General features: G+C 47.4%; 1 protein-coding gene across 1 annotated transcript in view; it reads left to right on the top strand.

Moving 5' to 3' along the window:
* The window catches only part of SLC41A1 (solute carrier family 41 member 1), a 35,508-nt gene extending 9,534 nt beyond the window's left edge, over positions 1–25,974 (top strand). Inside the window, exons 3-11 of the mRNA XM_074308972.1 lie at positions 7,044–7,151; positions 9,300–9,371; positions 12,926–13,070; positions 13,154–13,300; positions 14,312–14,459; positions 14,802–14,881; positions 15,731–15,865; positions 16,343–16,491; positions 23,544–25,974. Of these exons, the coding sequence (XP_074165073.1) occupies positions 7,044–7,151; positions 9,300–9,371; positions 12,926–13,070; positions 13,154–13,300; positions 14,312–14,459; positions 14,802–14,881; positions 15,731–15,865; positions 16,343–16,491; positions 23,544–23,729 (1,170 nt within the window). The 3' untranslated portion in view covers positions 23,730–25,974. The remainder of the gene's footprint in view (positions 1–7,043; positions 7,152–9,299; positions 9,372–12,925; positions 13,071–13,153; positions 13,301–14,311; positions 14,460–14,801; positions 14,882–15,730; positions 15,866–16,342; positions 16,492–23,543) is intronic.
* The last annotated feature ends 513 nt before the right edge of the window (positions 25,975–26,487 follow it).

Raw genomic sequence — 26,487 nt, 5'->3', positions numbered from 1 at the left:
CTATTGAGAAAAGAATATAACCCTTTTGTGTGTGTGTGTGTCAATATTTTATTGATATTTTTGAAGAGTTGTTACTGTTTTGTTTTTTTTTAATTTAACTGTTAATACCCACCCAACAGAGCTTTCTCTTCGACTGAGTTCAGCTAATCAAACAAACCACTGTGTCTGGCATTATATAACTTGTTCCATAGATAAAGTCCTCCCTTCCTCAAGTTGTGAACACACATGTGTGTGTCCATGCACACATAATCACATGCTGATTGACAGAGAAGGGAAATCCAATACATTTTTCTTAAATATTTCCTTTGTTGTACCAATCATGGGTTCAGAATTCTATATTGGATTCCTATCAACTAAAGCCTTGTGTGTAAATCATGTGTGAGGAGGTCAGAAAGAGTATCTTGCCACCATAGATGAGAATCTGTCCAAAGGCATGGACATAAGAAATTTAATATCATGTACTTATATAGAGAACAACAGTCAAGTCAGTTTGATCAGAGTGGGGGGAGATGGGAGGTGAAATTTGTGAATGGTAGAAAATGTGAAATTAGCCAGAGAAGATGGATGGGATCCAGAATGTGAAAAGGGCTTAGGCACTGAACATAGAAGTTTGCATAGAGACAGGAGGAAGCCTGCCTTAAGGCAACCAGATAGTACAGTAGTTAGAGCTGGAACTAAAGTTAGGAAGACCTGAGTGCAAATATTGCTTCAGACACTTACTAGCTGTATAACGCTGGGTAGGTCACTGAATTCTCTTTGCCTCAGTTTCCCCAGCTGAAAAATGAGGATATAATCCTACCTGCTTCTCAGGTTTGTAGTGGGAATCAGATGAGATAATATTTGTTAAAAACTACAATAAAACCATAGTTCAATAACTCACATATAGTAGACACTGATATAAATGCTTATTCCGTATCCCTTCTCCTGGTGACCTTTTCAGAAAGATAGAATTTAGGAAGAGGAAAATCATGGGGAAAGATAATGAGTTTGGTTTTGGATATGTTGAGTCTGAAATGACTTGGGGAATCCAGTCAGAGGTCATCAGTAGTCAGTTGATGATATGGAGCTAGCTCTCAGGAGAGAAATGAGAACTTGATGGGTATATTTATAAGTCATAGAGATGAGGGATAACCCTATCGGAGCAGATGAGATCACCAAGAGAGGGAATAATGATCAAAGAGGGCCACTGCTCAGTGACCAATCCCTGGGGCTCAACCACACTCAAGAGGGGGGACGTGGACCAAGAAGCAGTAGAGTGGGAGGAAAGTTAGGAAAGGGAGATAGTATCACAAAAACCCAGGGAGAAATTATATAGAAGGGAAGAGTTTAGCAGGGTCAGCAATTCTAAATGCTACAGAAAGGCCATGTAAGATGGAAAAATGGGAAGAGGTCTTCCATTTAGCAGCGTCTGGGATGTTAATTGATTTTTCTTTTAGTCACCTATCTACTAAATGTTGGTTGTGATCAAAATCTTGATTTCCAAGTTCAATATTCTACAAAATGGGAAAAGATGAAAAGGAGAGAAGAGAAAATTCCTTACTCCTCCTATCCTTCCTCTGCCTCTTGATGAGGACTACCCAGATGAATTAAAACTGGTGGAATCCTGTGGAGGAGAGTAAAGAGCTCCAGTGTCCCCATTCTAGCAGGACCATTGGACCATAGTAATGAGAACTTTAAAGAATCTGAAGGTCACTTTATTCCTCCCACCTTCCTCATTTTACAGATAAGGAAATTGAAGACAAAAAGGGTTAAGTAATTTGTCTATCATCACACAGGAAAACAGGTGACAACCTGGATTCAAATCCAGGTCCCCTAATTCCCAATGCAGCATTCTTTTCACTGGATGCTGCTACCTCAAGTTAATCCCCATTTCCCTGGCTCTGATGGAGAGAAGGGGAGAGTGGCCTACATGTCTGTCCAACTGTCGCCCCAAAGAAAGGTGAAAGATGGTAACAGAACTTGAGAAGGTGGATCCAGGAAGGAGCATCCCTGACCCACAGGTAGTGGAATTCTACTGAGGCTTTTGTCCCCCCAAAGCAGAGGCTCAGTCTCATTTGGCTGCACCCTTGCGCTCCTCCTCCCTTTGGGGCGAGCCTGCTGTTAAGGGCTTTGTTTGTTTTGGGCTTACCTCTTGCCTTCTCCCCTCAGCTGTGGGACTCAAGCTGTGCTTGTGCTGCCTGGCCCCTTACCCCAGCTCCTAGAGAATTCCTCAGGGGGTGGAGAACTCCAGGCTGAGGAGAGAACACTCCGATCTGAGCCGGAGAGTGAGCTCCTGAGGGAAGAGGGTAGAGGGCTCATTACTCCTCACCCTCCCTATCTGATCATCCGAGCTTAGAGTGGAAATCCTGGGACCTCTGCTGCCCCCCAGCTCTTCCCTTCCCCTGCCATGAATGATAGGGAACTGCTTTTTTTCTCCTTGGCTCTTGGGCCGTCTCCTCCTAGAGCGGTGGAACGTTCAGACGTTGGAAAAGCTGAGGGTCAGAAAGATATTTAGGGGTTGTGGTGGGGAAATACAGACTATGGCTGGAAGGAAGAAAGGGAGGGTGTGGGAAGTGAGGGAAGCTGCTGATTAAAATTTTCTCCCAGAGAGAGACTCAGTGTCCCTCCCTCCCCTACCTCTGAAGGACTCAAAGGTTTAAGGCTTAGAAAGTTGTCAGAGAGGAATGGGGAAATGTGTACATTACCCACATGGATGAAAAGGACTCTTCAGTTGTGCCAGAGGCAGCACACGGGTGTCCATGTTCCAGGAACAGAGCAAGCCTTCCTAGAACTTACACGTTTCCATCTATAGAAAGAGCAGGAAGACATGGTGAGGTGGCTTGGCTTCCTGGCTCCAATTCGTGGGCAGCAGCTGGCATTTGAACCATTTTTTCCTAGCTGGGCAGGGTGGATCTGAAATAGACCTCCGGGGAAAGAAAAGCCACTATCTGGCTTTTGCAATTTTCCAGCTCATTCTTTAGTTCTAGAGCCCCACCACTTCTAGCTTAAGTCTAAGCTCCCTGTTTCTTCCCTTTTCCCTTAGAAGCTAAAGTTTTTTGGCCTCAGGTGATTGACTGCCTTCTGAACTGCCAGGCTGGGAGTAGTGGAAGAACATTGGTACCTGGAGGATAAATGTATACTTAGGGTGGGAGGAGGAACAGAGGGGTGTACATTGTTGGGCGGAGGCTGAAAGAATTTCTGTCTTTGGGGGGCCAGACTGTTCCCAAGGAATCGGGACACCGAGGAAACATGTCTATTCTGACCCAAAAGTCTGAACTTGAGTCTGTATTAAGTGTTGGATATTCACCACTGGGAGTTACTGATTTGAAAAAGCAGCATGGTCTAGTGAAAGAATAGAGATTGAGTCAAGAGAAACAAAGTCCAATTCTGCCTTTGTTAGCGATGTGACCAAAACTTTACTAAAACGGATTGGGTAGCCTGTATTATGCTGCTGGTTGTTTGGACAATCCAATGAGAATATAATATATGTAAAATACAATGTAAATAATAGTGAATGTAGAGTTAAGGCATCTTCTTAGGTGAACAAATTTATGTGCATGTGAGGTACAAAATAGTTGACATGAATTTAGCATTTTAAGATTGGCAAGGCTGTATCCATACATTGAGTCTCACAACACCCCTGTAATAATAGTTAACTTTAAAACACTTAAAATTTGCAATGTACTTTATGCATAACATCTCATTTCATCCTCAAAACAACACTAGGAGGTAGGTATGTGCTGTTATTACGGTTTTACAAACAGGCAGATTAAGGAAAAGTGATGTACTCAGAGTCACACTAGTATGTGTGATACAAATACAGGTCTTCCCAAATCAAAGGACAGGGTTCTTTTTGGTACACCCTCATGACAGTTCAAAGGAGGAAGAACTTATTTCTGGTTGAAAGGATTAAGAAAAGGTTGATAAATGTGTGATTTGTGCTGAGGCCTTGCAAAATAACATAGTGTTTCAACAGTTAGAAAAGAAAACCTGTGAGAGCATTTAAGGAATAAGAACTAATATAAGCAAAGGTGTGAAAGTAGAAAAGAATAGAGAATTGTTTAAGAAACTGCAAATTGGTTAGAGCACAGGGTAACCAAATAAAAGCATTCAGCCTTATCTAAGGCTGAGAAGATTGGCTGGGACCAGGGTTTGAAGAGCCTTGAGTGCTAGAGCAAAAATTTCCCTCTGAGTGAATTTGGGTCCTACTCCTGGGCTTGCTACCCCCTGATAAGCCTTAAATATCCCCCAGCAGGATATTTAAGGCAGGGGCAAGGGGGGAGAGGGGGGGAGGTTCCATCTGTCTTTGGATGTCTTTGACAGTAGAGACGGAACTGGAAATAAACTATCTTAAAGGAGGGGGAATAGATCTTTTAGAATGAAAAGGCGTTTAGGTTAAAGCAAAGTTTTGAATCCAGAAAGGCAGCATATTATGATGGGAAAGTGCTGGATTTAGGAACAGAAGACTCATGTGTGAATCTTATCAGTAACACTTATAACTCGTGTGACCTCGAGCAGATTATTTAGATTCTCTGAGCCTCAATTTCTTTATCTGTAAAATAGAAAAGCTCAACCAGATGGCCTCTTTTCCTTCCTGTTCTGCACCTATGATCCTTTGATTGATAGTTCCTAATGTCAGGAAGGAGTTCACTGTGGAAAAGTAAGGCTGACATCATTCCCCGTGAGGGGGAGGCGGAATAGAAGGGGGAAGAATGATGGGAGGTGTTTCTCCCCCACCCTCACCAGAACTGGCTTATCTACTCTGGAAGCCGTAGGAGGAGGGGAACTAGAGGCCCGGTGGCAGGAAACTAGAACACCAATGGTATGCACTGATTGTGTCCAAGAGCAATAGTTCCTCCTAGGCAGGTGGTGAAGCCTCTCCAACTGAGGCAGACCATGATTAGCCCTTTTTTTCTCTCTGACATAGGTCTTTTAGCTAAAGAGGGGCTCGTGTTTCTCCACTTTGGGAAAGGTGTTCTAATTAGGATGCAGTAAGAGTGGGCAATGGGGATGGGAAGCTAGGGTATGTGCACATTCCCCTGAATGCCTGTGTTAAGGGTGACCAGGAAATGAGTGAGATCTAACACTAATGAAATTAGTCCCATCCCCCTTTAATCTTTTAAGTTCCTGGTCATGTTTTCCTATGGGGGAAGAGGGTGCCTCAAAATGGGGAAGGGATCTGCTTCGCTCACCACTCCCTCAGTCTTCTTGCATCCAGACTCCCATCCTTAATTCAGAGGGCTCTGAGAGGAAAGGAGGTATATGGAAGTCAGCCGAACCGTACTGAGAAGAGAGATCCAGATTGATGTTTAATCTTAATCCTCCACCTTTTATAGGTGAGGCAGTTAAGATAAAGGACTGGTTAGTGGCCTAACTGAAGTTTAGAATCCAGCCCTCGCCCCAGGGCCTGGCCAGTGGAAATACTAATTAAGGAAAGTGCTGTTCTCCCCTGGGCACCATTCTGTGGTAGTGGGTAGCTTTGGCTTAATGTGCAAGGGCTCTAACTTCTAGTGGCTTCCTGAATCAGCTAGCCAGCTCCATCTCTGAAGTCTTGAGCTCCCACATATTTCAAATACACAGGGAAATAGGCGAGAGGATAAGGAATGTCAAGAGAGAAGGGAATGCAGTAAGCCTGAGAGAACATCAGGAATGGCCGGAGCCTTGACCAAGACACTTGTGGACTGTGTCCTCACCTGTAATGCGCGGGGGTTGACCTTCAAACCCCTCATCCCATGAACCCAGGATTCCTTATTCCCAAACCCATTGTTCTTTCCTCTATCCCAGGCTGCCTTTCTTAGTGAGAGCGGAAGGAGGGAAAGGAAGGCCCTTTGAAGAGTGATCCTTGGTGGTCTGAGGCCTTCCCCCTGATTCTGAGCCAGGTGGAGGGAGGGCCGCTGGTCCTGAAGGGGTGTTTCTGCCACAGAGTAGAAAGAAACCAAACAAAGCCTGTAATCTGCTCAGCGCCAGATCCGAGGGGCCCAGAACAGAACAGCTGAAACAATAATGTTCAGGGACAGGGCTGCAGAGAAATGGGACTAAAGTTAAGCCAGGGCAGGGGCAATTGGCGGCTGAGGGGGATCCTCACAAATTCCACAGACATTTATGATGCACTTGCCCTGGGTACCCAGAGCCTTGCCCTCAGGGAGTGTTCTTTCTGCTGGGTGTGAGAAGGGAGCAGGAAAAGTCCCTCAGAGGAAACATTTACTTTGAGAGGTGCCTTGAAGTTAAAAATTGTAAGAGACGGTGCGAAGCGGGCGTGCACACCAAGCTTGGGAGGTGACTGAGAAGGTCCCAGGAAGTAGGAGGTGAGGCTGGGACACAGGGCCTGATGGGCTGGTTTGGCCAGAGCCAGGTGCCACTAAGGCCAGAAAGGCCAGATTGTGGAAGGCTGTGCTGAGTCCAGTGATACTCTCTTCTCCCACAGCCACAGCAGGTTGAGTCACTCAGGATCTCTAAGCAGGAAAGACATGGTCTAAGTCTTGGAAAACTAGTCTGGCCTGCACCAAACAGCGACCTGCAACTTTCACGGTCTCTCCCCTCCTGCCCTTGCCCCGTTCCCCACGCGCCAAACCGCAGTTCTCGCCCCCTGACTTTGGGCAAGGGTCCCCCTCGCCTGGGGCTGCCTCATGCCCTTAGAGCCACTTCATGGAGCGCCCATTCCAAGAGTTGTGACTGGAACACGTCTCCCCAGACGCCTTCCCGGCCTCCCTGGGCCAAATTCCTCTTGCAGTGACTTCAGATGCTTTTCTTTGGCATTTGTATTTACTTGTCCAGTGGCTCAGCTACCCAGGAAAATCTCCTTTGTGCTCAAGGACTGGGGTTTCTTCTTTGCCTTTGTAGCGTGCTGGCTTATACAAAGTGGGCTCTTGATGTGAGTTGAATTGAGCACAGGCTGGCCCTACTGCAAGCTTGTTGGAGGTGGGCGGGAGACAGGTCAGAAGGAACATTGGCCGGGTTGGGGGCTGGTCTTGGGATTGTGGGGAGAACGCGTCCTCTGCCATGCTGACTTCTCCCCTCCTCCTCTTGCTCTGCCCTTGTACCTGGACCTTCTTCCCGTCTCGCAGCACTGGGAAGTCTTCAAGGATGTAACTGAAGTCTTTATCCTGGTCCCTGCACTCCTGGGGCTCAAGGGGAACCTGGAGATGACCCTGGCATCAAGACTGTCAACAGCTGTGAGTACCAAGGGTGGGGGTGAGGACGCTCCAGGGCGGCCCTGACTCCAGGCAAGGCTTCGGGAAGGCCCCGAACAGTGTCCCAGACTGGAGGGTGGCTGTTTCAGTCTGGGCTGCTGCTCGGGGAAAGAAGAGGGAAGGGAAACATCACAGTGGAAGGAGATTTGATGTTGGAGGGCTTTCCTGTGGGGAGATCCCTGCTCCCAAGCATGGCCTGTCTTCAGACAGCCCAGTCCAGTTCTGCTCCTGTCTCTCCCCCTCCCCCCCTCTCTGGGGCCACCTTATGACTGTTTGTGCAGCTTTGCCTGGATGGCACCGTGCTGATTCCTTCCCCTCCCCTCCTGCCCTGCACAGATGGGGGCCTCCTCTGATCTCCAGCCCCACTCTGCAGCTGGGACTGGAGGAGAGCCAGTTCTGTCCAGCCCCATTCCCAGCCCCCTTCTCCTTCCCTCCCCCTCCCCTGAATGAGTTCTTCTGACTGTTTATTAAGACACAGGAAGAAGGATGAACTGAGGGGAGGGGGCTCCCAACTCAATCTGCACGAGAGTTCCAGGGGCTCTCTGTCTCCTGGGACGGGCTCAGAGGACAAGAACTGCACTGTTGACGTTTCTGATGAGGGTGGTGGGAGACAGGAAGGACTGGCACTGCCTCCTGGATCACCAAAAGGGCCACGTTCCCTTTGCACAAAAAGGAGAGAGACTAGGCTGACCTATCTTAAATCTAGCCCGGAGCCGCCTCTCTCTGCTTCTGGTCCAGTGTTACTCCTCCTTATCGGGCACTCTGCCAGGACAGTGGGAACTCGCCTCCTGCTGGGCTCTGGATGCCTACCCCTCTCTTATCAAGGGCTGGGGGGGGACTTCAAAGGCAAACACGGAGGCCATCCCAACCCAGTCTGGGGGCACTGGGCCAGAGCCCAAGGGAAGGTGAGTCAGCTCCTCTGGGCTCCCTGAATCTCCAGAGCAGGAGGACAATGGAAACGCCTTCACCTTAAGGACCCAAGGGCACTTTAGCTATAGCATTGAAAATAATAACTTTGGTTTATATAGTTTGCATTGATCTTGTGATGTAATAGATATTATATATAATTTACCCCTCATATTACCTAGAGCTTAATACAGTATACCCGGTATATTATAGGTGTTTAATAAATACTTGTTAGGGACAGCTAGGGGGCGCAGTGGAGTAGAGCACCAGCCCTGGAGTCAGGAGGACCCGAGTTCAAATCTGATCTCAGACACTTCACCCGTCCTGGCTGTGTGACCCTGGTCACTGAACCCCAGCCTCAGGGAAAATAAATATCTGTTGTCCTCACTTGTAAAGCATTTTAAATCTACTATCTCATTTGAACCTTATTAGAATCCTGTGAAGTAGGTAGATGAGCACTTTCTGCTACAATATTGAAAATAGCCTATATTTATGTAGCTTACCTTTTAGATGATAATAAGTGTTATAATTTGCCGTTATAGCACAGTATTTGGCACATTGTGGTTGTTTAATAACTATTAATAAAAATTTTGACCTGTTTTTTCATTTGGGCTTTATAGCAACCTATGAAGTAGGTAGTTCAGTTATTAACTTTGACACTAAACACTTTCTGCTAAAATCATATTGAAAATAATAACTATATTTGTATAGCTTGCCATTTATTACATAATAGATATTATAATTTCCCAATATAGCGCAGCACCTGGTACGTTGTAGGTGTTGAATGAATATTTGTTGACTTTTAAAGCTCTTGAGATCTGTTATCTCATTTGGGCCTCCTTGTAACCCTGTAAAATAGGTCATTGGGGTATGATTGTCCCCCGTTTATAGAGGTTCAGAGAGAGTAAGTTAGTTGCCTGAGGTCATTTAGTAGAAAGTAGGTGGGGAAAAGGGCTCAAGCCCAGCCTTTTTGCACAGTTTTGCCTTCTCCAAACCCAGGTTCTCTTACTGAAGATTAAAGAGTGTCTCCCCCACCGTCACCAAGCTCTGGCAACAGAAGTTCTAGCTGTGGGTTCCCCTCCTCTGCCCAGTGCCCTTTGGCCTGGAACTGAAGGGTTTCTGACAGACCCGGAAGGTCTCTCAGAAGCTTGTAATGGGACTCTCCCCTTCTCCTGGATGACAGTTCTTTGCCTCCCTCTGAACCTCTGCCCTTTCCCCTGCCAGGCCAACATCGGGCACATGGACACGCCAAAGGAGCTTTGGAAGATGATCACTGGAAACATGGCCCTTATCCAGGTGAGTGTGCGGAGGCCTGGAGGGAGAGCAGCACACGGACACCCCCCCCCTTTTCCCTCCGGGAAGCACTCCCTGAGGAAACGCTGGGCCCTTTGAGAGGGAGTGCCTCGGCCCAGAACAAGAGGACCTGGACATAATCGAGGGTCTCTAGAGAAGGACATGGATCCTGGAGTGACTTCCATTGCCTCGCTGACTTGGCTTCCACCCAAAACAGCATTGGATGGTAACCAGGTTACTCAGGAAAACAGCCAAAGCAGGAGAGCTTGAGGGATGGCAGCCTTTCCCCAGGGGCGTCTGTTCCCCAGGGCCCTGCTGCTGGCAGGAGGACAGTTTGATAACAAGGAGCTGCAGGAGAGGGGCTGGGACTGCTCAGACAGCCTCTGCTTGTGTGTCATTGCCAAGCCAAGAGCCTTGTGGACGTGGGGCTGGACGCCACACACCTGAGTACCCTGCCCAGCTTCCCCTCCGAGGGTCTCAGCTGCATCCAAGAGAGAGACTCCGTTAGTCATAGGGCCTAAGTGACTACCGAAAGAACCTTGGTGATCATCTAGGCCAGGGGTAGGAAGGGCCCTTTGGATATTTAGCGTTTCATTGTGGGCCGTACAAAATTACCAACCTGGAGCGTTCACACGGTGGGAGGTTGTCATACCTAGCTTTCACCTCAACACCAGCTGCAGTTGCCTTAGCAGATGACTTCGCCAAACTTAGACAGCTTCCGTGGGCTGGACATTTCCCACCCCTGATCCTCTAGGTCACCCCCCAAATTCATAGAGGAGATAGAAGACTACAATTCAGTGCCATGTCTTAGGCGTCTGCTAAGGGAGGAGCTTTGGGTTAGTTGCCAGCAGGGAACTAGTTGTTTTTTGTGTGTGTTTGTTTTTTTAAAAGAACATCTCCTCCTCATGAGGAACTAATTTAATTCAGTCTGTTAAACTTTTATTAAACACCTTCTGTTTAGCCCTTCTATGAATATGGAGAGACAACCAGAGTTCAGCAAAGATCCATTCCCTACCCTCAAAAAATTTTCAGCCTCATCAGGAAGTTATCATTATAAATAATTATAATGAAAAAAAAATTTTTTAAGTCCATTAGAGGGGCAGCTAGGTGGCGCAGTGGATAGAGCACCAGTCCTGAATTCAGAAGGACCCGAGTTCAAATCTGATCTCAGACACTTAACACTTCCTGGCTGTGCGTCCCTGGGCAAGACACTTAACCCCAGCCTCAGGGGGGAAAAAAAGTCCAAGAAAAAAAAATTTTATGAATGGGCCATTGATACCAGCATATGGGATAAGGGGACACTTTCTTGAGGAAGCAATAGTTAAATTTTAAAGGCTAGGAAATAATACAACAGGCCAGAAGGAGGAAGAAAACATCAGGCACAAACACAAGTAGTGTCAGGAAAATGGAGGTTTTTTCTTGTCCACAGTGCAACCCCATTTGTCTAGAACAGAGAGAGAGCAGTGAGAATACATTTGGAAAGATAAGGATGTACCACATCTTGGAAGACCTTGAATCTCACACAAAGGAGTCGAGCTTTAGTCCTTGGGAAGTAAAAGGGGAGTGAAACTGAAAAGATTTATGCATAAGGAATTTATTCCGATGGCCTTATGAAGTATGGGCAAAGACCAATTAGGAGGCTGCGGCAAAAGCCAGGTGAGTGGCAATAGCCTGTGCTGGTAAAGCGGTTGAGAGAATGAAGGGAAGAGGAGAGATGGACCGCTCCCTGGCTTAGGGTGGAAAGACCAGTGGACAGTTCCTGGGCATGTTTATAAGATGACACTCATTTCTTAGGCCCTTACAAGGTGCCAAGTCATTGAGCCAGGAAAACAGTAACCAAAAAGTGCCATGAGCTTCCATTCTCTCAGGAGACAGCGTGCACGTATTTCAGTTCAGAGAGAGGGCCTGGACTTGGGATTATCGAACTCTGACATGAAGAAGATCCTTCTATGACTGCAGGTTGGCAATTTCTCAGCAACCTAGTCTTAGAGGGGATTTTAACATTTTTGTGTGTGCCATGGATCCCTTCTCAGAATCACGTTCTTAAAAATCCATACAATTGCAAAGAACATCTGCTATATTGAAATAAAGAAGTCATGTTATTCCCAGGTGTGTTAGAAAGCTTCTGAGAGCAGTCAATGACTGTCCCAGAGTACTCCAAATGGTATGTGTCAGAGACAGACCTAGAACCATCTGTCCACAATAGCATGGTTCTCTTTCCTTTTTATCTACACATGTATGTATTCGTCATTGTACATATATGTGTATGTATGTCTAACAAGAATAAATGCTACCTTAGACTGCTTAGTTAAGTACTACTCTAGCAATTGGAGGACTCGGGAATGTCAGGAGAAATTGGGCCTTGTGCTAAGCCATGACAAAAGCAAGGAATTGCATTTGGAGGACGTTGGGATTTATCTTTTGTCCCCAAAAAAGACCATGACATCAGGGAGGTGATGCATGCGGTACCATGCAAATATATTAGATTTAAGTGCAAAGTCACCAGCTTCACTTTTTCCCCTAGAGCTATCTGGGCCAAGATACCTAGAGATGGCCCTGGATGCTGTGGGAGACTTTGGCCTTTTAAACTAAGGTCTTTAACTGATCTTAAACTGAGGCAACTAACCATTTAGTGATTAAGAATAGGTAAGAATTAAGATTTACCCAGCCAAAAATAAATCCTCTCTGGAAGGAGAAAACCCTCAGGGTTTCTGGCTAAAACTGAAACAATCACTGTTTACTTTTCCTGGGAGTCAATAAGGGCCCATTAGGATCTATTTTTGGCCAGTCCAGAAGAGTCAGAGTAATTTGGATTTAAGGCATGGTTCTTAAGAAAGAAATTAAACGGTAAACCCCAAGATTTCTTGAGAGGTTTCAACAATTAAAAAAAATTACATTCCCTTGGGCAGAGCACCTGAAGGTTAGGGTATGATGAGATAGGGGTAAGAAGAGAGCCAGAGTAAGAAGAGTAAGAAAGAATTCTGTGCACCTGTAGCACACAATAGAGCCAACTGAGGGAATGATTTCTGGAAGGAAGGAAGAAGGAATGGTATCTTGGGCACTGGTCGAGAAATTAGCCGCGTTGAAGATTGGTCAAGAATGGCATTTGAGAGAGAAGTTGTAGTAAAGCAGGTGCAGGAGGCAGATTGCCGGGGGCACTTCTGGAACCAAAGGAAAGGATGAAGAAGGAGCTTACGTCAAAATTACCTCAATGTCATGAAGAAAAGTTAAATCCATGCTTAGCATGTATTGGATAACTTGCCGTCTAGGGGAGAGGGTGGGAGGAAATTTGGAGCACAAGGTTTAGTAAGGGTCAGTGTTGAAAATTATCCATGCATATGGTTTGAAAATAAAAAGCTTTAACAAAAAGAGAGGTTAAATCTTCTGAAGGGGGGAGTTCGAGCGGCAGATGGTTAGAGATTGAGCGAGGGTGAAAAGAAATAGCACAGTGTGGTGAGAAGTAAAAGGGGGCTCCTGGGAGGTCCGTTGAGAGGTGCAGGCAGACGCGAGAAGCTGCTTCTCTCCTGCACGCACTCACCTGTGCTCCCGACCTGCAGGTGCAGGCCACTGTAGTGGGCTTCCTGGCCTCCATCGCGGCGGTCATCTTCGGCTGGATCCCCGACGGTCACTTCAGCATCAGCCACGCCGTTCTGCTGTGCGCCAGCAGCGTGTCCACAGCCTTCATCGCTTCCCTGGTGCTGGGTAAGGAGCCTCCCGGGCCTGGGCCCCAGAACTCACCCCTAGCCCTTCGGTCCGGGCCTTAGTCTCTCCTCTCCCGCCCCCAGGTATGATTATGATCGGAGTCATCATCGGCTCCAGGAAGATTGGGATCAACCCCGACAACGTGGCCACGCCCATCGCCGCCAGTCTGGGGGACCTCATCACCCTGGCCCTGCTCTCGGGCATCAGCTGGGGGCTCTACCTGGAACTGGGTGAGGGACTGGGAACAGGAAGGAGTCGGGGCTGTCCGGGGGGCCGGTTGGCGAGCTTCCCTGCGCTAGGAACCGGCACCGGGCCAGAGGTTCTGGGAATGGCGCGTACTTCTCCCGTTCCCCTGGGGAGAGGGCAGCGATAAGCCAGAGGCCCCTCGGTGGGGCACCCAGGAGGGGTCTCCTGCAGACAGGAGCGCCCGGGTTGGGCCCTAAAGGAGACCAGAGCCGACTTAAGCAAAGAAGGTGTTTGAGGGCGAGGGGGCCAGGCAAAGGTGAGATGGAAGGTGGCTGGGGAACAAGAGCTAGAGGCCTCCCGTGGCCCGAGGTCCTGGGAGGAGGACTCTGTGGATGAGCGGAGCACGGAGAAGACACTCGATCCCTAGAGAAGCAGGGTCTGATTGTGCTCACGGCCCCTCACTTTGGGAGGTCTCAGTCTCCTCTTGTAAAACAGGAGGAAGCTTCAGTTGGACCCTGACTCTGTGATCTTGCTGCAGGCCTAGGAAGGCTTAGAGTTGAGCCTGAGCCAGGGATAGAAGAAGGAAGTTTATCACTGCCCTTGAATAGAGGAACAAAAAGAGGATGTTCTTAGAGCAGGGGGAGGAGCAGGCCTTGTAGGCCGCAGGAGGCAGAGATCAGGGCGATCTCGGCCAACCCTCGCCTCTCCTCCTCCTCCATGGTTCGCTTATTTGTAAAGTGGAGGCAGTCCTGCCTGCCTTCCTGAGGTCTTGCTCTAATGAGAGAATGTAGGTAAGCTTTGAGCGCCATGGGGTGATAATGATCATAGGATTCAAGGAAGAAACTTACTCAGAAGTGCCCTAAAAAGTATAAAAGGCCAGAGAGACATAGAATACTATTATGATGACGGTTGACTTCAAACTAAAAAAGAAAACCAAGAAATGCATCATTCTTCTGAGGTCTTTGGGCCCTCTCTCCAAAACGGCTCTTGTTCTGTAGGAGGAGGAAGGAGGTGGGACATTGAGTGAGGGTGGGATGACTTTGTGCTTCTTCCAGAGGGCCGGCCATACATCAACCCCCTGGTGTGTGCCTTCTTTGTGGCTCTGCTGCCGGTGTGGGTGGTGCTGGCCAAGAGGAGCCCAGCCACTCGGGAGGTGCTGTACTCCGGCTGGGAGCCGGTCATCATCGCCATGGCCATCAGCAGGTAGGGCCCCTCCGGTGCCTTTCTGCTTAAGCCCTAGAAAGTGGGGGGAAGGCCGTGAGACTACCGGTACTCTGGGGGAGTGCTTCCCCTAAGGCTGCTGAGGGAGGTGGGAGGGGTGGGGAAAGGAAGGGGATGTAGGAAATGGCAGCCCGGCCGAGGTATGATCCCCTTGTTCCTTGGGTGCCTGATGAAACAAGATCTGGAGGAAGGAAGCTTTGTCCCAGCTGGAGGTGGTGACTGAAAAAGGAGGGGCCCTAGGGAACTTCCAGTCTTCTGAAAGTAAGGGAGCACTGCCCAGAGGCCAGAGTAAGTGTCTGAAACGTGCATCTCCCGTGTCCCCAGTGTTGGAGGCCTCATCCTAGACAAGACTGTGTCGGACCCCAACTTTGCTGGTATGGCCGTCTTCACTCCAGTGATTAATGGTGAGCTCCTAACGTCAACTGCTTTGAGGGAAAGGGCCACATGGTTTAAGAAAAAACCTGATGATTTAGATAAGCTTATCAAGGTTTGTTTCCTAGAAGAGAGCCTTAGTTCCCAGTTCTAGATCTCAGACTGATACTGTGATGGGAAACTATGGCCCTCACACCAGCCTCCCACTTTCATATGTCTCTTGAGCTAAAAATGGTTTTTACATTTAAAACAATTTTTTAAATTTAATTTTAGTTTTAATTCAATAATTTTCCCCAGTTACATATCAAGAAACATAAATTAATTTAAAAATGTAAAAACCATACATAGCTCTTAGGAACAGAGATTTGGCCCTGGAGCCATAAGGTTGTTGACTCCTGGTTTGGGACATAGACACAGGGCCTGGCTCTTTTCCTGGTATCTCTCAGAACACTATTTTTTCTGTTTCTCTTTATACTACTTTTAAGCTATAGAAGATCAGAGTCCTCATTCTGAGATCTTACAGGACCTATTCATGGGTCTTGTGCTGATGGACACACTAATAGGGAAATTTGCAAGTGTGTCTGTGTCCTTTGGAAACTTGCCTGTCTGCATGGGGGCATGTGAGCATGCAGACATGTAGTGTATGGCCAAAGACACAGAAGGTGGGGGGGATTACTTGGGGAATGGATCAGCCTTGAAGTCTTCCTGGAAGTGAGGGACAAGGTCTCCATTTCCTTTCATAATTACTTTTTTTCTGATTATCTTATTGTCTGAGGATTAGTCTAGGGTGCTACCCAGGCCCCGTGTGAAGGATGCCCTGGGTATGGGATGCTGAGAAGTCTTTGCCTCCCTGACCCCCCAATCCCTCTCTGTCTCTGCAGGTGTGGGCGGCAATCTGGTGGCGGTCCAGGCCAGCCGAATCTCCACTTACCTGCACATGAACGGGATGCCGGGGGAAAGCTCAGAGCCAGCGCCCCGGCGCTGTCCTAGCCCTTGCACCACTTTCTTTAGTCCTGGTAAAGCTCATTCCTCCGGCTTCCCTCCCAAATGATGAATCTCATCGACTTGTACCCCCCACAAGTGCTCGTCCAGCCTGTTAGAAGACCCTCCTTACAGTGATGGGGAACTCACCGTTCTGAAGGCAGCCATGCTGTTTTCCTACCTCTCTCAGTGTCAGGAAGTTTTCCCTTATGATAAGGACAGTCTTTAGTCCTGAGAGAACTAGTTTATTGGTAGACACCTCTCTTGGGGGAGCAGGTTGAGCCACGGTGCCCAGAGGGTTAGGAGGAGCCCACATTGTGTGCCCTGGAATACCTGAGGATCTGAGGCTGACAGAGTGTAGAGAAAGAGATGCTAAGGTCTCCTCTGGCTGAGAGCCGCTCACCTGGTGGGGCCGGGGCTGGCCCCAGCTCAGGCTCGCCCTTCTTCGGGGGAGGGACCTCACAGGAAGGTTTCCTGCCCATCCAGCTTCGTCTTCTCCCTTGTTTCCCCAGAAGTGAATTCACGCTCGGCCCGGGTCCTTTTCCTCCTTGTGGTACCTGGACACCTGGTGTTCCTCTATACCATCAGCTGCATGCAAGGTGGGCACACCACCCTCACCCTCATCTTCATCATCTTCTACATGACGGCTGCCCTGCTTCAGGTAAGGGGGGAGGCGGGAGAGGGGCTTTACAGGGTGGGACAAAGTGCAGGCTGCCCCCTGCTTCCCCGCTGGCCCTGGGCCTTCTCTGAGGGCTGAAGAGCTCTCCTTCCTAGAGTGTGCTACTCCCTAAAAGCCCTGCACAGAACCACACAGATATACAGAGAGAGGGGGGGGGAGAGAGAGAAAAGGAAGGAAGGTAGGAGGGAGGGAAAGAAACAGGAGAAAGAGAGACAGAGACAAAGTGAAGGAGGGGGGAGGGAGAGAGAGAAGGAGAAAGAGAGACAGAGGGAAAGAGAAGGGAGGGAGGGAGAGATGGAAAAGAGGCAAAAGTAAGCTGGGGATCCTGACTCCTATAACATTTTCATTCTCTACTTCCTTTCACCTGGGCTGGGTAATGAGCCCCTACTCTGTTGGGACCCTCCTGAGGAGACTGACCTCTTTTTATCTCAGTAGGAAGTTGGGCAACTAGGTGCTGTGGAGGGTGGAACATTTGAACCTGAGTTCAAATCCAGCCTCAGACACTTATTCTCTGTGTGATCCTGGCCAAGCCATTTAATAACTCTATTTGGTTCAGTCCCTCAACTGTAAAATGGGGACACCCTGAAAAAAGGAAAGGGCAGTTTCTTTGCCAAGAAAATCTCATGAGCAAAAGCCCACGGGGTCACATGGAGTTGGACGGGACAGATGATGGAGCAGCAGCAGCCGCAGGGGAGAGTGGACAGGGTGCTGACTCCCCAGGGCCCTTGTTGCCTTCTCTGGGCGGCTCCTTCCTGGTGACTGGCCCTGTGCTCTTGAAGGGACACGAGTCCTGGCTGCAATGTAGGAACAGCTGCCTTCCCTGCCCCAGGACACGGTCCTCCAGCTGTCCAGCCCCTCGCTTTATATGGGTTTCCTCTGCAGCAGCTGCCCAGAAGGGTGTGGGGTTACAAGTGGCGGCCAGGGACAGCACAGAGGGCCGAGCACGGCAACAGGACTGCCCTCCTGGCATCCAGGGACAGAGGGCAAGGGCAGGCTTAGCCTTAAAACAGGTAGCAGCTCCCACTGAGGGCCCCGAGGGGACATTTCCATGCCACAGTATTTACAAAGTGAAGCTCTCCCTAGCCACTGAACTTCAGCCCAGGTGCTCAAAGCCCAACGGGTTCTGTTTGGAGGATCTAAAAGATGGGCAAAATTCAAAACACAAAAGGGATACAAGCCTTGTCAGTTAGGTACGGAATGGGGGTGGGGGGAGGCAAGGAACATCAATCTTAGCATTTGTACCTAAGCGGGATCTTCAAGACCACCCCCTCATTTCACTGAAAAGGAAACAGATACAGATGCACAAAGGACTTCAGCAATCCAGAGCAACGAGTAGTCCAGACTGAACTTGCTTTTACCAGTAGGCCATAATTCTGTAGCTATCTTCACTTCCTAATCCTATTTTGCTACAGCAAATGTTAAAAATAAGTTCTCATTTCCTGAACCCCTGGGGGAAGGAAGCTTGGACTAATCAGATGTTGATGACTCTTAGTGGTGACCACAGCACTTGGAGATGGTAGTTCTCCCACTGCTGCTAGTGAGAATCTTGAGTAGCAGCTTGGTGACCTCTCCCTCCTTCTCTCAGGCTTTTGGTGAGAAAAAAGGGCTGTCCAAGCCCATCTGAGAAGACCTCTCTCCTCTAGGTGGCAGTCACAAGAAATCACAAATCTGGGGCCTTGGGAGGTACAGCAAGAGGGATTTAAGTTAGAATAAGAGATTTAGGAAGGAGATTGCAGTTTATCAAGTCCAGTCCCCTTGATTTACAGATGAGGAACCTCAGGCCCAGAATAGTGAAATGATTTGCCTAAATATGGAGTAGTAAGGGATTTGAACCCTCTCCAGCCGTCTTTCTCTGCAGAGAGAAAGAGAAAAAATAATAGCTCACATTTATATAGGGCAAGGAGATGGCACAGTAAATAGAGTGTGGGTCCTAGTCAGGAAGATTCACATCTGAACTCAGGCACTTTCCTAGCTTTGTAACTCTGGGCAGGTCACTTCACCATTTGCCTCAGTTTCTTTATCTGTAAAATGAGCTGGAGAAGGAAATGGCAAAACAGTCCAGTATGTTTGCCAAGAAAAGCCCACATGGGGTCATAAAAAAGTCAGATGTGACTGAATAGGAACAGCTTTTATTTAGCTCCTTAAAGTTTGCAAAGCACGTTACATATATTATGGATAATGCAAATAAAAACGCCCAGAGTTTAGGTTCAAAATGACTTTGGAACGACAATTCCTTCTTTGACTGCTTTTGAGAGAAGAGGGTTTATGTCTCTCTCTGTCTCTTCTCACACCTCCTCCTACCTCCAGTCTGGAGTACTGCTTGTTCCTTCTCTGTCCTTCCTGATAGGTTATTGATCACGGTGGCTCCTCTTGCTATGGTCTTCTGCCCTTCCTGGCCATTGACCTTCGAGTACTAGAAACAGTGTCTGAAGGAAGGACAGAAAAGCTCTCCTTAATCAATCATAAAAACCAGAACCAGGGCGGGCAGGAACCCTTAAGATCTCAAGGCACGATGGCATCAGAGGAGAGTTCCTGGGTTGAAATCTAAGATCTGCCACTTAAAACTACTGCCAGAAAGACCGCTCCATCTCTCTTAGCTTTATTTCTGAGAGATCCCTTCCAGCTCTAGAATCTCACCATCTAAGGGGTCATGGGAGTCTTCCCCTTCCAAGGCTAGCACTCTAGCCACTAAGCCATGCTGTCTGCGTTGTCCAGGGTCCTCGTTTTACTAAGGAGGAAATGGAGGCTCAGAATGGCAAGTGCCCCCCAGGATGACATAACTACTAATTATGAGAGCCTCAATTAAGCCCCTGCTCTTCTCTTCAAAGTTTAAGCTCAGGGGCAGTGGAGAGAGCAACAGCCGGGAAGTCAGGAGGACTTGAGAAGCAAGGTCCTTGTGGTCTCTCTATCTGTATCATCAGCTCATGACCTGGAGCTTTGCATGTAGTTTGTTGAATGGACTTTCCCCCAAGTGGATAAAATCACGAAAAATTCCTAGGATCCCTGTTGCTCCAAGGCCCAGGGGGCCCATAAAAATCATAGTTTTTATCGGACTCCTTCTAGAACTGCACATGGGTCTTAGAGGAATGAATGCCCCACCCCCAGAGTATCAAAACTGAGTCTAGCGCTGAATATGAGCTTCCTAGGACAGAAGAATAACAAGTTCCAGCAAGCATTAGGTAGACATCTACCATGTGCTAGGAACTAGAGACACAAGACCAAAAGTGAAGCAGTTTTTGTCCCAAGGAGTTTACAACCTATCCGACAAAACAAATCTGTTTTTATAGGTATGTACAAAACAAATGAAGAGCTGGAAGTTTTGAAGGAGGAATTCGCAAGGATGTGAGGAGAGGGGAATCAGAAAAGGCCTCATGTGGAGCGTGGCAGTTAAGCTGAGTCTTAAAGGGAACTAGGGCCAGGAGGAGGAAGTGCCTTCTAGGCGGTGGGGACGGATAAAGCCTGAGGAAGGGAGCATCCAGAGATGGAAAGCGACTGGAGGGCAGCAAAGCCTCCACAAAGGGGAGTCATGTGTAACGAGGCGGGACAGGTTCATCGGGAGCCAGGTTGTGAGGAGCGGCAGGTGGCAAACTGAGGCTGTGATCCTGTTTTTGATCCTAGGATGATAGGGCCCGAAGTAGAAGCATGCCTTTGTGAGGGGAAAGAAGGGGGGGCTGTTTGGTAGTCCTTGAACGGGCTTTAAGGGCATGGGTTGAGGTGGTCCAGGCTGGCCCTGCCGCGGCCTGGCGTGGCTGCCCAGCAGAAGTACCTGCTTGAAGGGAACCTTAGGAAGACCCATTATGGGGGGTTAGTGACATTCTAGTACTTGGCTATGTACTTCACAAGAAAAGAAAAATAAACATTTTTTCAAAGGGATCTTTACCAGGAATGTGATGCTGTAGAAAACTGGTCTCTCTAAGCAGGCAGGTGGTACAATGGATAGAGCACTGAGCTTGGAATCAAGAAGGTTCATCTTCATGAGTTCAGATCCAGTCTTAGATGCTAGCTGAATGATGCTGGGCAAATCGCTTAACTCAGTTTGCCTCAGTTTCCTCATCCGCAAATGAGCTGGAGAAATGGCAAGCCACTCCAGGGTCTTTGCCAAGAAAACCCCAAAATGGGGTCATGAAGTGTCAGACATGATGGATATACAACAAAGATCTTCCTGGGTTTTCCAGCCTCCAAACCATTGTCTTTCAATTGTAGCATGGGAAAGTTGTATGGTCCTAGATTTGCAGGGAATTGAGAAGAGACCTCAAGAGGTTCCTGCTCAAATCCCAGGGAATTAACTAGGGACAATCATTCAAATGAAGAAATGGACTCTTGGGAAGATAGAGTCTCACATGGGGCAACTTAGGAAATCCTCTTAAAGAATGGATTGTGAAGGTGAAAGAAAAGTAAAGAATTATCAGTGAAGCCTAGAAAAAGTGATTTTGGAGAAATCCCCTTCCCAAAAGAAACATCCCACCCAAGTGACTGAAAATTGGCAAAAGAAACTTGCCAGAGGGAAAAGGGGCCCGGATTATAGCAAATACAGGAGAAACTTGGGTATGGCCTCAAGTCTTGTAGTGCATCAGAGAGGGTAAAGGAAGAAGAGATCCCAAGCATGCTATCTATGCCAAAAACTCCCTGAACAATGAAGTTTATATGGAAATAGACAACTCACAATGGAAAAAAACATGTATATATATAAAACGTGGGAAAAGCTTTAGATGCAATTAACTATTTAGCCAACATCAGACTCCATATTAGAGAAAAGTCCTATAAATGTAATGAATATGAAAGAATTGCATTTGGAGCTCCCAATTTAGTTAGCATCAGAAAATTCATACAGGAGAAAAACCCTATGGATGTGAAAAATAAGAGCAATCTTTCAGTCTGTGCTCATCCTTAGGCAGCATCAGAAAATTCACAGGGGAAAGAAACCATACAAGTGCATTGAATGTGGGAAAAGCTTCAATCAGAGCTCATTACTTATTCTACAGACTAGAACTCACACTGAGCAGAGACAGTTTAAGTGTCGGGGATGTGAAAAAACTTTCAGTCAGAGCTCCCAATTTAGTAATCATCACTGAATTCATTCTAGGCAGAAACTTGCAAATGTGATGAATGTAAAACAGCAAGTTTTCACAAATAATTCAGTTAAACAAAGGTATCTTATTAAATTCCTCATATTAATCATTAGCAATGTGCAAGTCACTGTGGTGAGAGGTAGGAATAAAGGGATGTACAGTAATTTGTTTCAAAGCCTAGGCAAAATGTGAGAAATTTGAAGAGAAAGATAATTTTCATTTGCCTGAGACACAGCTCCTACTTTTTAGTTATTTATAGTCAAGTGGAAAAGCTAAGAAACAAATGCAGATATCTATAATACAAGGCAGTATGTTAGAAGGCTCCTGTGCGTGAATTGAATTCCATTATTGGAGTGCAAAGTAAGGAGGGATTTTTCCAGCTGAGGTCATCAGGGAAGGGACCTTGAAGTAAGTAACATCTGAGCTAGATCTTGAAGGATAGCCAGAATTTTGTTTTGTGATAATAATAGTTCCTACCTCCCAGCCTAGTTGTGAAGATCAAATTAAATAGTCATTTAAAAGCACTTAGTACAGTACCTGGCATGCAGTGAGCACTATAGAAATATTAGCTAATATTTTTATTGTAGTTACATTTAGGTAAGACTTTCATAATTGCAAAAGTAGTTTGTCACCTCCCCTTGTCTCCTGTCCTTGAACAGGAATGGTCTTTTCAGACCAGTAACAAACAAATGGCATGGCAAATATGAAGTCCTCGCTTTTTTTCCTTGCCTATCAGCCCTTCTTTCTGCTGTGAAAGATGTTATTTATTCTAAATTGCCTCAGAATGCTGCTGAGTGACTTTGTGCTGTAAAGAGAACTGAAATGTATTTTTAAAAAAAACCTAGCTCTGTACACTAAAAAGTGGAGGGGGAGGAGAAAGTTATTGTAGAAGTAGAAATAACAAGATTAGGAAACTTACTGGATATATGGAGGGAGAAAACCAAGGTTATGAACCCGAATAGAATAACAGGAAGGATGTCATGCTAGAGAAAAGAATATGTTCTATTTTGGACAGGTGGATTTTGAGATGCCTTTAGGACATTCGGTTCATAACATCCAGTATCTAATTGGTAAAGCAGGTCTGCAGCTTAGGAGAAAGCTATATAAAGCTGCAGGATATAGGAAGCTCTGAATAGCCTATGCAGAAATGGTCATGGAACGCATGGCAGAATGCAGAGGGGACCAGGCCTTTGGGCACACTACAGTCAAGGGGCGTTTTGATCTAGCAAAAGACTGGCCGGCCTCCGAGGTAGAGAACGAGGAGAGATGAGCGTCAGGGAAAGCTGGGAGAGGAGACACTATCCCGAGAAGGTGGTCAGCAGAATTCGGTGAAGACTCGGGAGGGGGAGGACTGAAAGGGGCCCAGGAGGTTTGGCAGTGAGGGGATCACTGGGTAATGGTGGAGGGGGCAGTATCAGTTGAGTGATGAGGTCAGGAGCCAGGCTGCAGAGGGCTGAGAAGGGAGTGAGTGCAGCAACAGGTGTAGACAGCTGTTTTCAGAGAGAAAGGACAAAGGATGATAGTTGGAGGGAATGAGACTATTTCCTGAGATTTCTAGGTTTCGGGGGAGATTTGGGCACAATGGTATGTTGCGAAGGGAAAGGCTAAGCTGAGGAGGATTATTTAAGTAGGATTCATTGATTGATTAGCCCCTGTTAATTTTTTCCATAACAGCTGGGTCCCAATACTCAACTTCTTCCTTCCTCCCTCAGGACAGTGACCTAAACAGCTGCCTTTTTTAACATAAGATGCCTCTGACATCTCTGTTTTAGACTAGTTGCCAAGTGCTTTTTGTTCGTAGTATTGGGGAAAGGGAGCGGGGTTGGGGGAAGGGGTCTGGAGAGGCAAAGGATTGGACCAGATGGTCGGTGGCTAAAGACTCTCCAAGGCCCCCTCAGTTGTGGGCCCGGCCTTTATTCCACCATCTCAAGGTGTCATGCAGCTGGGCCTTTCTTCTCTTTCCAGGTGCTGATCCTCCTATACATCGCAGACTGGATGGTGCACTGGATGTGGGGCCGGGGCCTGGACCCAGACAACTTCTCCATCCCATACTTGACAGCCTTGGGTGACCTGCTGGGCACCGGACTCCTGGCCCTCAGCTTCCACGTGCTCTGGCTCATCGGGGACCGAGACACAGATGTCGGGGACTAGCTTCCACCTCGCCACCTCCATTGCCTTGTATTTGATTTTTTTCTTTTTGGTTTTCTCCCTATCCTCCTTTCTAGGACTTCACTTTGATATTGAATTCTCATTATTTTAAATGGGAATTTTTAATACTTCGAGCCGAGTTTGTACAGTGAGTATTTAGGAAGGCTAGATTGACTGAAACAAAACAGCATGAGTCAATTTTGAGACAATCACCAAGTGCAATTTCATGGTGGGTGCCTCCAAGCAGAACAGGAAATAGGGACAGGGGAGTCTGACCTCAGCAACCTATGTATTTGACTAATAGGGGAACCCTTTGTGGGTAGGCGCTGGGTTTTTTTGTATTTTTTTTTTTGGTTGACTGGTGGGGATAATAAAATTATCCCCTTATTTCCTTGAAAATGGGTCATAAAAAAGGAGCTGAGCGGGGACACAGCCGGTCCCTAGCCCTCTTTTCTTCTGCTGAAATCTAGCCGGCCCCTAAAGAGAGTGACATGGGTTAAGTTCCCGTTCCGGCCTGTCCCTCACGTTAGTTACCACCAGTAAGCTCTCCCACTGTTCTCTAATTGCCTAACACTCCCTGGAAGAAGCAGACAGTGGCTGGACACCCTTTGCCACACATTCTTCCACAAATACCCACATCCTCTCAGGGCTCAAACAACAGGCAGCACGCCCCTCCCTCCCTCGCCCCCTGTCCCTGAGTGAGCCCGGGGCTGGGCCAGGATCTGGTTCTGTGGCTGGAGAGAAAGTTCTACTTCCCCTCTGTGCTTAAAATCTCATGGAGTCAACTAATGGCTCTGTGGTTTCCTAAGCATCTCCTCCCCCCTGCCCCATTCCATTCCCAGTCATTTTACTTCTCAGCTTCTGTCTTAGAGCATTCCTTCATTTATTCATTTATCCAACAAATATTTATTGAGTACTTACTGTGTACAAATCCTGGAAGATTCACTTCCTCCAAGACCCCCCCTGGAAGTTGATTTTTCCCCCCCACATCATCATCTCTTTGCTACTTGCTTTGCCACTTCCTGTGGTCTCACAGACAGCACCTGCCTTTGAACTTGGTGTTGAGAGATGGCTTCTTCACCAAACTTAGTCTTCCCCTTTTTTTGGCGTTTGGCTCCTACCTCCTCCGAGCCCTGACCACAACCCCGGTGCCCAACTGCTTCCTCCATCAGGGTTTCTTGACTTTCTCCTGGGTGAATGCCCATGGTGGCCAGCAAGAGCCTACCTGTCCCTCCTCAGGCTCCCATCCCTTGATTCTTGGGATCCCGCCCACTGGGCTCCTAGAGTGAGTACCCAGGATTGCTAGTCTGGACCTTCCCCACTTGCTGCTGTTTTTCTCTGGAAGGAAACTGGGTTTCTCAGCATCTCCACCATGTATTGCTCTGGACCAGATCAGGAATCCGGGGAAAACACAATATACACTACTCATGCATGTCTGGATCTGGGCATTTGGATGCAGGTATTGCTCAGCTGCTTTGCTCTAGGGACACTCCACAAAATCTTCCTAGCCAAGAGAATAGTGGGTAAGGGAGAGACGAGTCTCATCTCCACTCCCAACTTCTACCCTCATCTCCTGGGTTTTTCTCTTAGGGGCTGCTCAGGCTGCAGCCCCAATCTCTTACTGATACCACTTGTCACTGGGACCTTCCACTGAATCTTCTGGAGCAAGCCTCTCTCTTTACTCCAAATCTTTCATCCTAAAATCAGACTCCTAGTGATTTCATGGTCATCTGTCTCCCCTGGGCTGTGTCCAGCAAAGCTAATTCATCACTGCTTGGACTTGTCTGCTCTGCTTCCCCTGCCTGACCCCTATCACTCTTTTGCTATCCTCTTCCTCTCTTCTCCACACAGACAGCAAGACAAACCCTCTCCAGAGCGCCTCCCTTCCCAGTTTAGCCAGTTGGCCCAACTCCTCTTTCCTTCATCCACAGAGTCCTGTTTGGGCCAGTGAGTGAACCCCTTGTCCCCTCAGGTCCTGGATATGTGGCCTCCTATGAGAGGGGAAGAAAGAGGGACTGTGGAGAGAGAGAATATCACTGAAAGTGCAAATGCATCCAAGATTTGTTTCCCCAACTGTGCATGTACTTTAGACCTGGCTGCAAAGGAGCAATGTTGGTTTACTCTTGTATTCTTAAAAAGTTCCAGAATTGTGTCTTAAGAGAATTATTTATAGTTGCTATAACTGAATTGACAAATGTCAACTTAACTGATAAATTATATTTGGTAAAATAAAGAGAACATTTATTTAGGTTGTGAGTGATTTACTTGTGTCTTAACCAGTAAAGGGGACTTTTGTTCTGAGTAGGAAAGAGACAAAATCAGCATCGAGTTGATGAAATGTCAAATAATAGACCAGAAATTCAGGGAGGGGGCCTGCACTGCTAACACAGATAGCAAGAAGGAATCATTTTCTCCATTTTACAGATGTGGAAAAATATCCAGAAAAGTGACTTGCCTACAGGCATACGGTTAAAAAATGTTAAGGTAGAGATTTGACGTCAAGTCTAAAGACTGCCAAGTGGAAGTGGTCTTTGTAATGCAAATCAGCAGAACCTAAAGTTCACTGGACACCAGGAATTCAAAGAACTCTGTTAGTAAGGAAAGAACATAACTGGTTGATGGGATCTCCTAAAGCTGTTAACTTGGACTCTGTAGAGTGTTTCAGCCCTGCTTTTTAGAAGCTGGAAATCTGGGTCCAGAAGCTAGCACTCAGAGGAACTAAATGATTTGCCCCCAGGAAACGCCCCAAGGAGCAAATCCA

The sequence above is a fragment of the Sminthopsis crassicaudata genome, chromosome 4 (assembly GCF_048593235.1).
Source record: "Sminthopsis crassicaudata isolate SCR6 chromosome 4, ASM4859323v1, whole genome shotgun sequence".
In the NCBI taxonomy this organism is placed as follows: domain Eukaryota; kingdom Metazoa; phylum Chordata; class Mammalia; order Dasyuromorphia; family Dasyuridae; genus Sminthopsis; species Sminthopsis crassicaudata.
This window is presented reverse-complemented; position numbering and strand designations above follow the sequence as displayed.